The sequence below is a fragment of the Belonocnema kinseyi genome, chromosome 7, assembly GCF_010883055.1.
Source record: "Belonocnema kinseyi isolate 2016_QV_RU_SX_M_011 chromosome 7, B_treatae_v1, whole genome shotgun sequence".
In the NCBI taxonomy this organism is placed as follows: domain Eukaryota; kingdom Metazoa; phylum Arthropoda; class Insecta; order Hymenoptera; family Cynipidae; genus Belonocnema; species Belonocnema kinseyi.
The window spans coordinates 10,636,777-10,651,821 of record NC_046663.1 but is presented as its reverse complement, the minus strand read 5'-3'; the positions used below and the strand labels follow the sequence as shown (position 1 = coordinate 10,651,821).

The following is a 15,045-nucleotide window of genomic DNA, read 5'->3' as shown; positions in this document are numbered from 1 at the left end:
AAATTAAAATTCGAAAATTTTTTCTAAAGCCTCCAGGGGACTTCGTTTTCGCACGAAAAAATTTTATGTGCCCTTATTGCATCCGGACCCACAATTTTACCTAAATATGTAACGAATTTTAAATATAAGAGGATATAATAAAAATTGATATTAATTATTATTAAAATTTATGGATCTTACTGACAATTTCTAGAAGTAATTATATTTCTAGTGTTTTTTATTAACATAATTAATCGATAATACTAATATCTTTAGGAATATCTTGTAATCGTATGTTGTCAAGGCTTTCTAAATATTTTAATTGAATCCTTTAAAAACTGAAGAAAAAAAAACAAAAAATTTATAATAAATTCGCGAAAATGTATCAATATTCCAAATCGATTGTTAAAAAAAAATCAAAAATATTTTATAGCTCCGTACTATAAAGAATTATGCCTGGAAAAAGCTTAAGATTTCTGAAAAAAACTTGGAATTGTCAGCGAATTTTTTTCCAGGATGCCTCTGTCTAATTTATTGTCAATTATTAGAAAATTAATTTTTTTTTAAATTAAAAATGCAACGTTTCTACAAAAAATTATTTTTCTTTGTTTAAAATCTCCATTTTTGTAAATTCTTTTTTTTTACTTTTGATTTAACTAAAAAATTTATGTTTCTTGTGTTTTGTTGAAAATTTCACTAGTTTGTTTGAAAAATCAACTTTGGGAAATTCTAGTATCCGGTTAAAAATGCCACTGTTTCTTCAAAAATATTTTAAAAATTTTTGTAAATTTGATTTGAACAAAATTTTACATAATTCTGCATTTATTCATAGAATTTTGTAAAAAAAATTACTTAAATTTTGTTAGTCGCATTTATTTCAAATTTTTTAAATTATTTTATTATTTCATGGCCAATTATAAACTTACAAATTGATACAAATTGATTTTTTTAATACAAGCAATATGATTATAATTACAGAATCAAAAAAAATTTATAACAATATTAATGAGAAATTTTGTAGAACTCATTAAATACTGAAATGCCCTTCACAATTTTAAATTGGCAAGTTGATACGAATTTATTTTTTTACTAATAAAAATAATATGAATTCAAAAAATTTAAAAGAATTTATAATATTATTAACTAAAATTGTTTAAAATTCAATTTTGCTAAATTAATCTGCGACCAGAAGAATGTTTTGAAATTGAATACAATTTTCTTAATTTTTAAAAAAGTATTCCTAATTTTTTTTTCAAAAGTAGTCCTGATAAATCTGAAAAATTCTATTTTGTTAAAAATTCAACTCATGTTGTAAAGTTGTCTTTTTTAATTAAAATTTTCCTCTTTGGGTTGAAAATGTAACTATTACAATTGTAGATTCATAATTTTAGTTGAAAATTAATTTTTTTTCAATAAAACAATTTCAGTTGAAGATTAATCATTTTAGTTGAAAGTTCATCAGTTTGGTTGAAAATTAATTTTTTTAACTGAAAGTTGAACTATTTTATTATTGATTGAAAATTTATCTTTTTTAGTTGAAAATTCAACTATTTTGTCGACAAATAGTCTTTTTTGGTAGAAAAATAATCTTCTTGTTTAAAAAGTCATATTGTTAGTTGAAAATTAATTTTTTAAACTAAAAATTGAATTATTGTATTTTTGATTGAAAATTTATCTTTTTTAGTAAAAATTACATTTATTGGGTTGAAAATTGGGCTTCTTTAGTTAAAAATTGAAATATTTCTTTAAAAATTTAACTATTTCATTTGAAGATTCATAGTTTTTGTTGAAAATTCATCAGTTTGGTCGAAAATTATTATTTTTTAAATGAAAATTTTCTTATTCTATTTTTAATTAAATATTTGTTTTTTTTTTTAGTTTAAAATTTATCTCTTTCATTTAAAATTCAAGTATTTTGTCTAAAAATAGTCTTTTTGAAGAAAATTAATTTTCTTGTTTGAATTATTATTCAAATTCATGGACCTTATAGACAAATTCATAAAATGATTAATTATATTTCCAATGTTCTTTATTAAAAAAATTAATCTTTTTGGCAGAAATAAATTTTCATCATTGAAAAAAATTTTTTTAAATTGAAAATTCAATTATTCTAGTTAAAGATTCATCATTTAGGTTGGAAGTTAATCTTTTTGTTTTCAAATTCAACTATTCCATTTGAAAATTTATCTCTTTATTTGAAAATGTAGCATTTTTTTTTTAATTTAGTTTTTTTATTGATTTTTTTTTAAATCTAAATATTTAAGTTTTCCATTTGAATATTTTATCAATTTAGTTAAAAATTTATCACTTTGTTCTAACAAGTAACTATTTGGTTGAAATTGAGTTTTTTTCATTCAAAATTATTTTGTTTTTTAACTTAAAATATAACTATTCCAACCGAATATTCCATAGTTTCTGATTAACAAACATCTCTTTGTTTGAACATTATTTTTTTTTAAATAAAAATTGAACTTTTCAATTTTTGGTGAAAAAATAATCTTTTTAGTTTGAAAATTAATTTTTTTCTTGTTGTTGAAATTAATTTTCTTGCTTGAATAATCATCTTTTTGGTTGAAAATTCAATTATTATGGTTAGAAATTCGTCGTTTTAGTTAAAAATTGATTTTTTTCGTTTATAATTGAACTATTTCAGTTGAAAATTCATCATTGCAGTTGAAAAATTATTAGTTTGGTTGAAAATTGATTTTTTTAAATTCATAATTCAACAGTTTTTTTTAAAAATTGTATTTTTTTGTTGGAGCATTAATCTCCTTTTTTGAAAATTGATCTTTTCGGTTGAAAATGAAACTATTTGCTAGGAAGTTAAAGTCTTTTGTTCAAAATTAATCTATTTCAGTTGAATATTCATAATTTTAATTGAAAATTAATCAGTTGGGTTGGAAATTTGTTGTTTTTTTCGGTCAGAAATTAATTTTTTCAACTGAAACTTTTATTATTCCATTTTCTGTTAAATATTGATATTTTTTAGTGAAAAATTGATCTATTTCATTCAAAATTCAAGTACTATGTCGATAAATAGTCTGTTTTGGTAGAAAACTAATCTTCTTGTTTGAAAAGTCATATTTTCGGATGAAAATCACTTTGTTTTTTTTTTTTGCTAGAAAATTAATTTTTTTATATGAACATTTAAATATTTCATTTTTACTTAACAATTAATTTTTAACTCAAAATTCAGATATTTCGTTAAAAAATTTGTCTTTTTTAATTGAAAATTCAAGTCTTTTTTGAACAATCTTGCTTTTTTGTTAAAAATTCATCAGTTTGGTCGAAAATTAATTTTTTTTAACTCAACATTTTCTTATTCTATTTTTTAATAAATATTAATATTTTTAGTTGAAAATTCAAATATTTCTTTAGAAATTCAACTATTTCAGTTGAAGGTTAATTATTAATCTTGGTTTTTTGAGGAAAATTAATCTTCTTGGTTGAAAATAAATCTTTTTGCTTGAAAATGCAACAGTTTGTTTGCTAATTTTTCTCACTTTCTTGACAGAAAAATATTTTTTAGTTGAAAATTCAACTGATGTTGTAAAGTTGTCTTTTTTAGTTTTAAATTTTCTCTTTGGGTTGAAAATATAACTATTACAGTTAAAGATTCATAATTTTAGTTCAAAATTCATTTTTTTTAAATAAAACTTTCATTTCAAGATTAATCATTTTAGTTGAAAATTCATCAGTTTGGTTGAAAATTAATTTTTTTAACTGATCATTGAAGTATTGTATTTTTAGTGTAAAGTTTATTTTTTTGAGGTAAAAGTTCAACCATTGGGTTGAAAGTTGGGCTTCTTTAGTTGAAAATGCTAAGATTTCTTAAAAAATGTAAGTATTTCATTTCAAGATTCGTTATTATTGTTGAAAATTAATCAATTTGGTCGAAAATAAAATTAATTTTCGACCAAACTGATAAATTTTCAATAAAAATAATGAATCTTTAAATGAAATAGTTGAATTGATAAAGAAATATTTGAATTTTCGTATTTGAGTTGAAAATGTAACTATTACAGTTAAAGATTCATAATTATAGTTGAAAATTAATTTTTTTTTTAAATAGAACTATTTCAGTTGAAGATTAATAATTTAAGTTGAAAATTCTTCATTTGTTTTGAAAATTAATTTTCTAAACTGAAAATTGAATTATTGTATATTTAGTTGAAAATTGATCGTTTTTAGTTAAAAATTCAATTATTGGGTTGAAAATTGGGCTTCTTCAGTTAAAAATTCAAATATTTCTTTAAAAATGTAACTATTTGTTTTGAAGACTCATTATTTTTGTTAAAAATTCTTTTTTTTTTGTTGATAAAACGATTTCAGTTGAAGATAAATCATTTTAGTTGAAAATTCATCAGTTTGGTTTAAAATTAATTTTTTTAACTTATAATTGAACTATTTTATTTTTGATTGAAAATTTATCTTTTTTAGTTGAAAATTCTATTATTGGGTTGAAAATTAGGCTTATTCAGTTGAAAATTCACAAATTTCTTTAAAAATGAAACGATTTCAGTTGAAGATTAATTATTTTAATTGAATATTCATCCTTTTGGTTGAAAATTCAATTATTCTAGTTAAAGATTCATCGTTTTATTTAAAAATTGACCTTTTTCGTTTATTATTTAACCATTTCAGTTTGGAAATTCATTATTGTAGTTGAAAACTTATTATTTTGGTTGAAAATTGATTTTTTGAACTCAAAATTCAACTATTTTCTTTGAAAAATTGTATTTTTTGGTGAATCTTTTCGGTTGATAATGAAACTATTTGTTAGAAAGTTAAAATCTTTTGTTCAAAATTAATCTATTTCAGTTGAATATTCATAGTTTTAATTGAGAATTAATCAGTTTGGCTGGAAATTTGTTGTTTTTTTTCGGTGGGAAATTAATTTTTCAACTGAATCTTTTATTATTCCATTTTTTGCTAAATATTGATCTTTTTTAGTTGAAAATTCAAGCACTCTGTCGACAAATATTCTTTTTTGGTAGAAAAATAATCTTCTTGCTTGAAAAATCATCTTTTTATTTGAAAATTCTTTACTTTGGTTGAAAATCACTTTTTTGTGGAAAATTAATTTTTTTTATATAAAAATTTAAATATACCATTTTTTATTCAAAATAATTTTTAGTTCAAAATTCAGATATTTCTTTAAAAAAATTGTCTTTTCTAATTGATAATTTCGTCTTTGGGTTGAAAGTGTAATTATTCTAGTTGAAGATTCATCATTTTAGTTAGAAATTCATATATATTTTTGAATTTAAACTATTTCAATTGAAAATTCATCAGTTTGGTTGAAAATTAATTTTTTATTGAAAATTGATATTTTTTAGTTAAAAATTTAACTATAGCATTGAAAATTGGGCTTCTTCAGTTAAAAATGAAAATATTTCTTTAAAAATTTAACTATTTCATTTGAAGATTAATTATTTTTGTTGAAAATTCATCAGGTTGGTAGAAAATTAATTTTTTTTTAACTGATAGTTTTCTTATTCTATTTTGTAATGAAATTGATCTTTTTTAGTTCAAAATTCATCTATTTCATTGAAAATTCAAGTATTTTCTGTAAACAATAATTTTTTTTAGGGAAATTAATCTTCTTGTTTGATAATTCATCCTTTTAGTTTAAAATTGATCTATTCCTGTTAAACATTGTTCATTCTGGTTTAAAATAGCTCTATTTCCATTTTTGGTTGAAAGCTTATCTTTTCTAGTAAAAAAATTCAACTATTTGTTCGAAAATTAATCTTTTTGATTGAAAATTGAACTATTCGGTTAAAAATTCATATATCTTGTTGAAAAGAAAATATTTTTACTCAAAAAGTTAGGATTTTCACACGGATTAAATTAAATTAATTAAATTAATCTTTAGGAATATTGTGTAATAATATTTTGTCAATTATAATAAAATATTCAAAATATTTTAATGGCTCCAAACTTTAAAAAATTATACCTGGAAAAAACTTAAGATTTCTGAAAAAAAACTCTGTAATTGTCAGGGAATTTTTTCATAGATTGTCTTTATTTACAGTTTGTACCCTCCATGGATTTAAAATGTTGTCTCGAAGAGGCTTTGATTCACGGAAAATTGTCGCTGACAATACCATGGATTGTCGAATATTTATCTCAAATGGACGCAGCATCTCTTCGTTTAGCCTATTATACACAATTGCTAGAAATGCTCTACTGCATTTACAGGATTTCACATTCCGACAATCTTGCCACTAGCAGACAATTTATGTCGCCACAAACCTCAGTTCTGATACGATTTTCAATTGGCTGGTTGTTTGAATTACCGAATTTCCCGATAAATCTTTATTTCACCTGGCAGTCGAGTCACACTTCGAAAAAATTGAAAACGATTTGTCAACTGGAGAAGCCGAAAATGGAGGTTTCGGTTGTTTCTGACAAAAGGAATCTGAGTTTGGACAAATTAGACATTATTGACGACAGGGTTTTATACTGCTGTTGTCCATATTTGGCCGAGTTTAAAGTTCTCTTGACAACAGGAAATTCGCAGACGATTAACAACCAATCAAACAGACACATTACTCCCGTTTCTAGTCAACTTCCGAACACAGCCGACAGTGCGAACATTAAAAATTTGGAGGTAATATAATTATAATTATATTTATATTTTATAATTACAGTCATCACAGAATGTCACTTTTTCACCTTTTGTCACATTTTGTCACCTTTTGTCACTTTTTGTCACCTTTTGTCACCTGTTGTCACCTTTTGTTGTCACCTTTTGTCACCTTTTGTCACCTATTTTAAAAAAATTGTCACCTTGCACACCAAATACAGTTTTTATTACACTTTCCTAATCGACAAATCTTGAACCAAATGATCGAATTTTCAAAAACAAAGAAGATTAAACTTCAACCAGGAAGAGTTGCATTTTCAAAACATAATCTTAAATTTTTTTAATTGAAAAGATGTATATTTTACAAGCCAGTTTAATTTTAAAGCAAGGAAGACGAATTTTCAACTAAAAATATGACTTTTCTAACAAATGCGGATTTTTAGACCAAAAGGGTTGATTTTCTATTCAAAAATAAAAGTGTTCAATAAATCAATTGAAATTTTGATTAAAAAAATATTACTTTTTTAAAAAATAGTTGAATTTAGATTAATTATTAAATAAAAATATTTCTTTTTTTAAATAAAAATAATTAGCTTTCAATCAAAAAGGATAAATTTTGATCCAAAGAAAATGAATTTTTAACAAAACAGTTGAGTTTTCAACCAAATAGTAGAATTTTTAACCAAGAGATGAATTTTTAGCCAAAGGGTGATATTTTTGTTTCAGTAAATAGTTAAATTTTCCACCCAAAACGAGGATTTTTTAATTAAAAGAGACTTTTCGATCCAAAATGGATGGATTTTCGACAAAAAATATAAATTTCCAAGAAAATAGTTGAATTCAGATTAATTTTGAAAAAGAAATATAATAGTTTTTTTTGTTGTTGTTATGTTTTTGATAAAAATAACTAACTTTCAATCAAAATAGATTTTTTGAACCAAGAGGTTAATTTTTAACAGAAAAAAGTGATTTTTTAAGAACCTAGTTCAATTTTCAATAAAATAAATAAACTTCCTACCAATTTGTAGAATTTTAAACTAAACTCCAAAAATATAATAGTTGAATTTTCAATAAAAATTATTAACACTGAAATATAAAAGGTGAATTTTCAACAAAAAAATATTAATTTTCTACAAAAGTATAAATTTTCGACAAAAATGACGACTATTTCAAAAAAATCGTTGAATTTTCATAAAAAGTATGTTTTTTTTAAGTAAAAAAGATTATTTATCAAACAAAAATACAATAATAGACTTTTCAAATAAAAAAGAATTGATTTTCAATAAAAAAAGATGAATGGTCAACCAAAAAATATGAATATTCAATTTAAAAAATGAATTTTCTACCAAACACTGTAATTTTTTGACCAAAAACGATTACTTTTTAACAAAAGACTTTAATTTCTAATAAAATAGTTAAATCTTTAACTAAATAGTAGAATTTGTAACCAAAAACTAGAATTTTGAATCAAAAAAATTATTCATGAAAATTCCACTCCTTGGTTGAAGGTTAAACGATTTTTTTTATTTCATTTTTTTTCGTTGTAGATTCATAATTTTAGTTGAAAGTTTGTTTTTTTCGTTAAAAATTAAATTAAAAATTCTTTTTGTTGTAAAAAAGGGTTTTTAAACTGCAAATTTAAATATTTTGTTAAAAAAGTCAACTGATTAATTGTAGATTAACTTGTTTGTTGTTATTTCGTGTTCTCGCTTTTTAAAATTAAATTGTTTTCTAGAAAATTCGTTTTTGTTTTTATTGAAAATTCATTTTCAATGAAAATTTATCTACTCCATTTTTGCTTAAAAATTCAAAATTTTGGTTAAAAAATGCTTTTTTTGTTGTTGGAAATTCGTCTTTTTCAGACAGAAAATCAAATTTTTTGGTCGAAATCAAGTCATGTTGAAAATATATACTTTTTGGTCAAATCTAACTGTTTTTTATTTTTAATAAAAATTTTCTTGTGAAAATATCTATTATCTATTATAACATTTTTTTGATAAACATTAATATTTTTTGTTGAAAATTTAAAAATTTGGTATAAAATTAAACTTTTTCGTAGAAAATCCGTTTTTATTGTTGTTGTTTTTCTGGAAAATTAATTTTTCTAAATAGAAATTCATCTGCCTAATTTTTTGGTAAAAAGTTGAACTTTTATGGTTTAAAAATGCAGACTATTCATCTTTTTTGCTAGAAAATTCAACAATTTGGTAACGGATTTATCTATGTGGTAAGAAATTGAATGGTATTTTACGAATTTGTAGAGAAAAAAGAACTTGTCAACTTTGATTACAACCGGTTTCCAAATAAATAGTTAAATTGTGGTCTTTTTTAATTATGATATCATTCAGTTTAGAATGCGTAATTAGAAAATCTTTCACTTTAAAAATGTTCTATTTTATACTTTTTGTTTAAAGGCATAAGCAATAAAAAATTAGAAGCATTTAAAATTGAAAATGTTTGATAAAAAAGATTTTTAGATGATCAACTGTGAATATGAATTAATTGATGATTTTTAAAATTTAATTTTGAAATAACTTCAAAATAATGTATTTATAACCAATGATTTTTATTTTTCAAACATTATTTCAGTCTAAAATATTCCATTTTAAACCATTCAATTCGAAATTTTTCAATCAGGAAAAAGAACAATGACTTAAGATTTAGAAATTTCTGACTGTTCTTTTAAAATCAGTAATTATTTATGAAATATTCAAAACTAAATAAAAAACTAAAGTTTAAGATGTACAATTTTAATTTTTCTATTAAAATAATGGAATTTGTGAGTGAAATTGTTGAGTTTCGATATATAAATAACAATTGAGCACCTGTTATTCTTAGAAAAAATCAGAAAGTTGAAGAAATTTTTACAAGTTTTAAACAAATTCGAAATGATTTGAAATAATAATATACGGCTAAATGTACAAAAATTTGGAAGCAAATAGTGCACTCCCTAATTTGAAATCAAACATAGATTTTGGCAGATTTCGAACAACAAATTTCAAAGCTTTTTAAGAATTTTAATCAGATTTTTCAATTTTAAGGATTTAAAAAAATTGAAGGAAAAATTCGAAACATTTTAAATGATATTTAGAAATTCTGAAAAAAATTTTTAAATAATTAAAAATGTTTTTAAACTTCAAACTACATGTCAATGCTTCAAGATTTTTGAAATAAAACCTTGAAATTTAAAAGTTGTGTTCTGTTAAAAAAAATGTAAGCGCTCATTTTTTAATGTTTATAGCTTAAAATTGTTTAAAATGATATAATTTTGAAAAAAATTTTTTCCTTAAAAATTTATTTTATTGAAAATAAAATTTGATCTGTTTTAGGTTGAAATTGAAGTATAATGTTGAAAATTTGCCTTTTTCGATTTGAATTTAATTGTTTTTGGTTTAAATTAATTTTTTTTGAGTGAACTATCATCTACATATTTGTTAAAAATTCTTTTTTTTCTAATGATTCATCATTTTAGTTAAAAAAAAATTTTATTAAAAATTTAACCATTTTGCTTAATTTTTTCGACCGAAAAATATCGTCACTAGTTCATCTGTTTCGTTGAAAATTTATTTTATTTCATCGAAATTTCATGTGTTTTAGGTTGAAATTGAATTATTTTGTTGAAAATTGGTCTTTTATGGTTCAATTTACCTGTTTTTGGTTTAAATAAAAATCCTTTTGTGATTGAAATATCATCTACATATTTGTTAAAAATTGTTTTTTGAATGATTCATCATTTTAGCTTAAAAAAATTTGTAGTTAAAAAAAATTTTTTTTAATGTTAACTTTTACATTGAATATTCCTTTAAAAATTTTAATATTTGTTTGGAAATTCATGTATTTTGTTTAAAATCAATCTTTTTTTGGGTAGAAAATTAATCATTTTGGTGAAAAATTCATCTGTTTGAAAATTTATTTTATTTCATCGAACTTTTATCTGTTTTAGGTTGAAATTGCATTATTTTGTTGAATATTCATCTTTTTTGGTTGCATTTAACTGTTTTTTGTTTAAATTAAAAATCTTTTTTCATTGAAATAGCTACGTATTTGTTAAAAATTCATTTTTTTATAATTAATTATTTTAGTTAAAAAATTTTTGTTTGTTAGAAGTTTAACCATTTTGTTAAAATATATTTTTTTAAAGTTGAAAATTTATTTTTTCAACCGAAAAATCTGATGACTAGTTCATCTGTTTAGTTGAAAATTTATCTTTTCGTTAAAATTTTAACTTTTATATTTAATATGCCATTAAGAATTAAAGTATTTGTTTGAAAATTCATGAATTTTGTTAAAAATTGATCTGTTTTAGGTTGAATTGGAATTATTTTGTTGAAAATTTATCTTTTTTTGTAGCAAATTCATCTTTTGTGTCGAAAATTAAACTATTTCGCCAAAAATTAATTTTCATGATTAAAGATGTATGATTTTAGTCAAAAATTAATTTTTTAAACTGAAAATGTAACTTCCATTTTTGGTTGATTTAGTTTTTTTTTTTATAAAAATTAAATCTTGGTTGAAAATTTTTCTGTTTGATTTAAAATATATTTTCTTCAATTGAAAATTGAACTATTTTTTGAATTTTCATCTTTTGTGGCAGAATTTTAATCTTCTTAGTATATAGTTGGTATTTTTAGATGAAAATTAATTTTCTTGGTTAAAAGTTTAACTTTGACATTGAAAATTAATCTTTTTTGGTAAAAACTGAACCGTCTTGGTAAAAAATTGATCTGGTTGAAAATTTAACTATTTCGTTGAAAATTTATTTGAACTTTTTTACTATAAATTTATTTATTCTATTCTGAAAATTTATATCTTTTATGTTGAAATTGAATTTATTTTTTAAACTGATTTTGAGATAAAAATTTATCTGTTTTACGTTAAAACCCAACAATTTCGTTTGAAAATTTTTGGTTTTTTTTGTAGAAAATTCATCTTTTGGGGTGGAAAATTCGTTGCCATGATAGAAAAGTAATCTCATTAGTTTAAACTTCTTTTTTGTTAAAAATGTTTTTTTTTTTTTTGAAAATGTACCTATTTTATTGAAAATTCGATAATTTTGGTAAGAATTCATTATTTTTAGTTGAAAATTCAACTGTTTTATTCAAAATTTACCTACTTTTGGTAGAAATTGCATTTTTTTATTAAAAATCATAACTGTTCGGTTGAAAATTAATTCGTTTTGGTAGAGGATTCAATTATGTTGTTGAAGATTCATCTTTTTTGGTTGAATTTAACTGTTTTTGGCTTAAAATTAAAATCTTTTTTTTATTGTAATATTATCTATTAGATTTTTTCATTAAGATTTTTTTTATGATTCATCTTCGTTAAAATAAAATTTTTTATCAAAATGTAACCATTTTGTTAAAAATTATTTTTTCAAGTTTAAATGTTATTTTTTCAGCAGAAAATTTGACTGTTACGTGTTTGGTTGAAAATTCATTTTTTTTTAATTGAAAATTCAACTATTTTTTTAAATTTTATCCATTGTGGTAGAATATTAATATTTTTGGTGACTAGTTCGTATGTTTAGTTGAAAATTTAACTTTTACTTTGAAAATTAATCTTTTTTGGTAGCAAATTTATCGTCTTGGTGGAAAATTGATATAGTTGAAAATTTAACTATTTCCTTGAAAATAAAAAAAAAATGTACTATAAATTTATTTATTCTAAGTTGAAAATTGATCTGTTTTATGTTGAAATTGAATTATTTGGTAGAATATTTGTCTTTTTTGCTTAAAAAGTCTTCTTTTTTGGTCGAAAAATCAATTATTTGGGTGAAAATTAATTTTCATGATTGAAGATGTATGATTTTATGAAAAGATTAATTTTCTTGAAAATGTAACTTTTTTCTACAAATTTGTTTTATTTTAGTGAAAAATTAATTCTTTTAACTGAAAATGCAACTTCCATTTTTGTTTTAGTTTTTTTTTTTAAATTTAATCTTGGTTGAAAATTCATCTGTTTGATTAAAAATGTATTTCTTCGATTGAAAATGTACCTATTTTATTGAAAATTCCATCTTTTTTTTTAATTCATTAATTTCAGTTGAAAATTCATCTACTTTTGGTAGAAATTGCATATTTTTTATGAAAAATCATAACTCTTCGGTTGAAAATTAATCCGTTTTGGTTGAGGATTCAATTATGTTGTTGAAAATTCATCTTTTTTGATTAAATTTAACTGTTTTTGGTTTTTAAAAAAACGTAGGGAAAGTGCAATTGCTTGGTTAAAAAACCTTATTTTCAAAATTTAACCATTTCGTTAAAATTTTTTTTTCAAGTTGAAAATTTATTTTCTTCAATTAAAAATTCAACTATTTTTTGAAATTTCATCTTTTGTGTTAGAATATTAATTTTTTTGGTGACTAGTTCAACTTTTCAGTTCAAAATTAATTTTCTTGGTTAAAAGGTCGAAAATTTTACTATTTCGTTGAAAATTTATTAACATTTTTCTACTATAAATTTATTTATCCCAAGTTGAATATTTATCTGTTTTAGATTGAAATTGAATTATTTTATTGAAAATATGTTGTTTTTTTTGGTAGAAAATTCATCTTTTCGGTCGAAAATTAAACTATTTAGGTGAAAATTAATACTTATAGTTGAAAGTTTCGAAATTCTGTTTTTTTAGCAACCTTAATTTTCTTTTTCCTGTTTTTTTAATTTTTAAATGAGACATTTAATCTTCGATTTTTGTTTTTTTTTTTTTAATTTTCAAGAATTTCGCTTTTGAGTTTGAAGGTTGGGCTTTAAAGAGCAGTTTTAATTTTGATTTATTCCGAATAAAATTTCCTAAATTATTATTTTATTGCACGCTTAATTGTCTTTCTAGTTTCAGTTAGAAGAAGCATTCTTTCATGGTCATCCAGCTTCAACTCGCAAAACTGTTGAATTTGTATCTGAAAGAGTTGCATCTACTTGCGTTAAGTACATTTGCAATTCTTTGCTGCCTTCCGCTAGAGAGAAAAGTTTGAATGGATTACGGAAAGTGATAGAAGAAAAATACAGCAAAAATTTTGAAGATGATCCTAATTCTCTAAAGGTGAGTACTTGTTTTAAAAAGTTTTCTAAAATACTTAAAATCGAGAATTCGTGAAATTTTTGCCCATTTTTTCACAAAGTTTCAATTTATTTTTAAAGAAGCATAATCAGAAATGGAGATTAGAAAACAAAGCGGTTTTTAATTTATTTTCATGAACAATTCAGGATTATATAAAAAAAAATTCATTTGAGAAAACATTTTTTAGATTTGAATATTTCTTTTCTTATAGTGTTAATCTATTTTTCAATGCCTGATTTTATATGTCGAGAAAAGCCAAAAAATGACAGTGAATTTATTTTCTGACGGAGAATTTGACAAATTTTTAAAGTATAAATTTGTCCAATAATTTGAAATATCACGAATAATTCTAAAATCGTTTACCTACAAAATGTGCTATTCTAGGTCTTCATTTTTTAGTGTACATTTTCGATTTGAAGATTTTTTAAATTCAATTGTTAGAACTTAAAGAATTAAAAATTGAAAGCGTTAAAAGTGAAAAGTTTTGGATAAACAAATTTAAACGTACGATTGGAACTTCATAAATTATTTTCAACTTAAAGAATAATTTCAAATGAAGATGTTTATAATAAAACGCTGTTATTCAATTAGAAATCAGATTAAAATACTGTTTTTGTACAAAATATTCCATTTTTAGACCATTTAATTTGAAATTCTTTATTTCATGCAAGAACCATTTTATAATACTTACTTAATACTTTCAATTGTTCCATGTTTAAAGTTTGTAATAGAAAAAACGTCGGAATTTCACAATTTTGATTTTAAAAGAAAAGAACAACATTTTTGTTTTAATTTTTGTTAAATTGGAAGAGTGACATTTTATATATTTTTTATTTTTCTAGAGTTGGAAGTACCTTTTTTGTTTTTATTGTTTTTATTAAGTTGGAAGGGAGACAATTTTGGATTTAAATTTCATTTCTGAATTAGAAGCGGCCCTTTTTGTGTTTATTATTTTTATTGAGTTTCTGAACTGGAAGAGACAATTTTTTATTGTTTTTATTGAGTTTAAGGGATCAATTTTGTATTTTGTACTTTTTTCTGAAGTGGATGAGGAAAATTTTTTATTTCTAATATTTTTATTTAGTTCTGATGGAGGAAAATTATGGTTTTCAATTTTTTTTATAAATTGGAAAAGGGAAATTTTTTATTTTTAAAATTTTCATTTAGTTGCAAAGGAGGAAATTTTGATTTTTAATTTTTTTCTGAATTTTGGTTTAAATTTTTTTGATTGTTTAGAATTTTTTATTGAGTTGGATGAGAGAAATTTCGGTTTTGAGTGTTTTATAAATTGAAAGAATAATTTTTTATTTTCAACATTTTTGTTGAGTTGAAAGGGAGCTAATTTTGGTTTTAAATTTTTCTGAATTGGAAGGGGCCCTTTTTGTGTTTATTATTTTTATTGAGTTGGAAGAGATTAA

The 15,045-nt window shown here is 21.8% G+C and overlaps 1 protein-coding gene across 2 annotated transcripts in view; it reads left to right on the top strand.

Annotated features, from left to right (window-relative positions):
• The window catches only part of LOC117176115 (codanin-1), an 88,393-nt gene that overhangs the window by 50,360 nt on the left and 22,988 nt on the right, over positions 1–15,045 (top strand). For both annotated transcript variants that reach the window (XM_033366173.1, XM_033366172.1), the window contains 2 exons: positions 6,017–6,595; positions 13,400–13,609. In XM_033366173.1, coding sequence (XP_033222064.1) covers positions 6,017–6,595; positions 13,400–13,609 — 789 coding nt within the window. The remainder of the gene's footprint in view (positions 1–6,016; positions 6,596–13,399; positions 13,610–15,045) is intronic.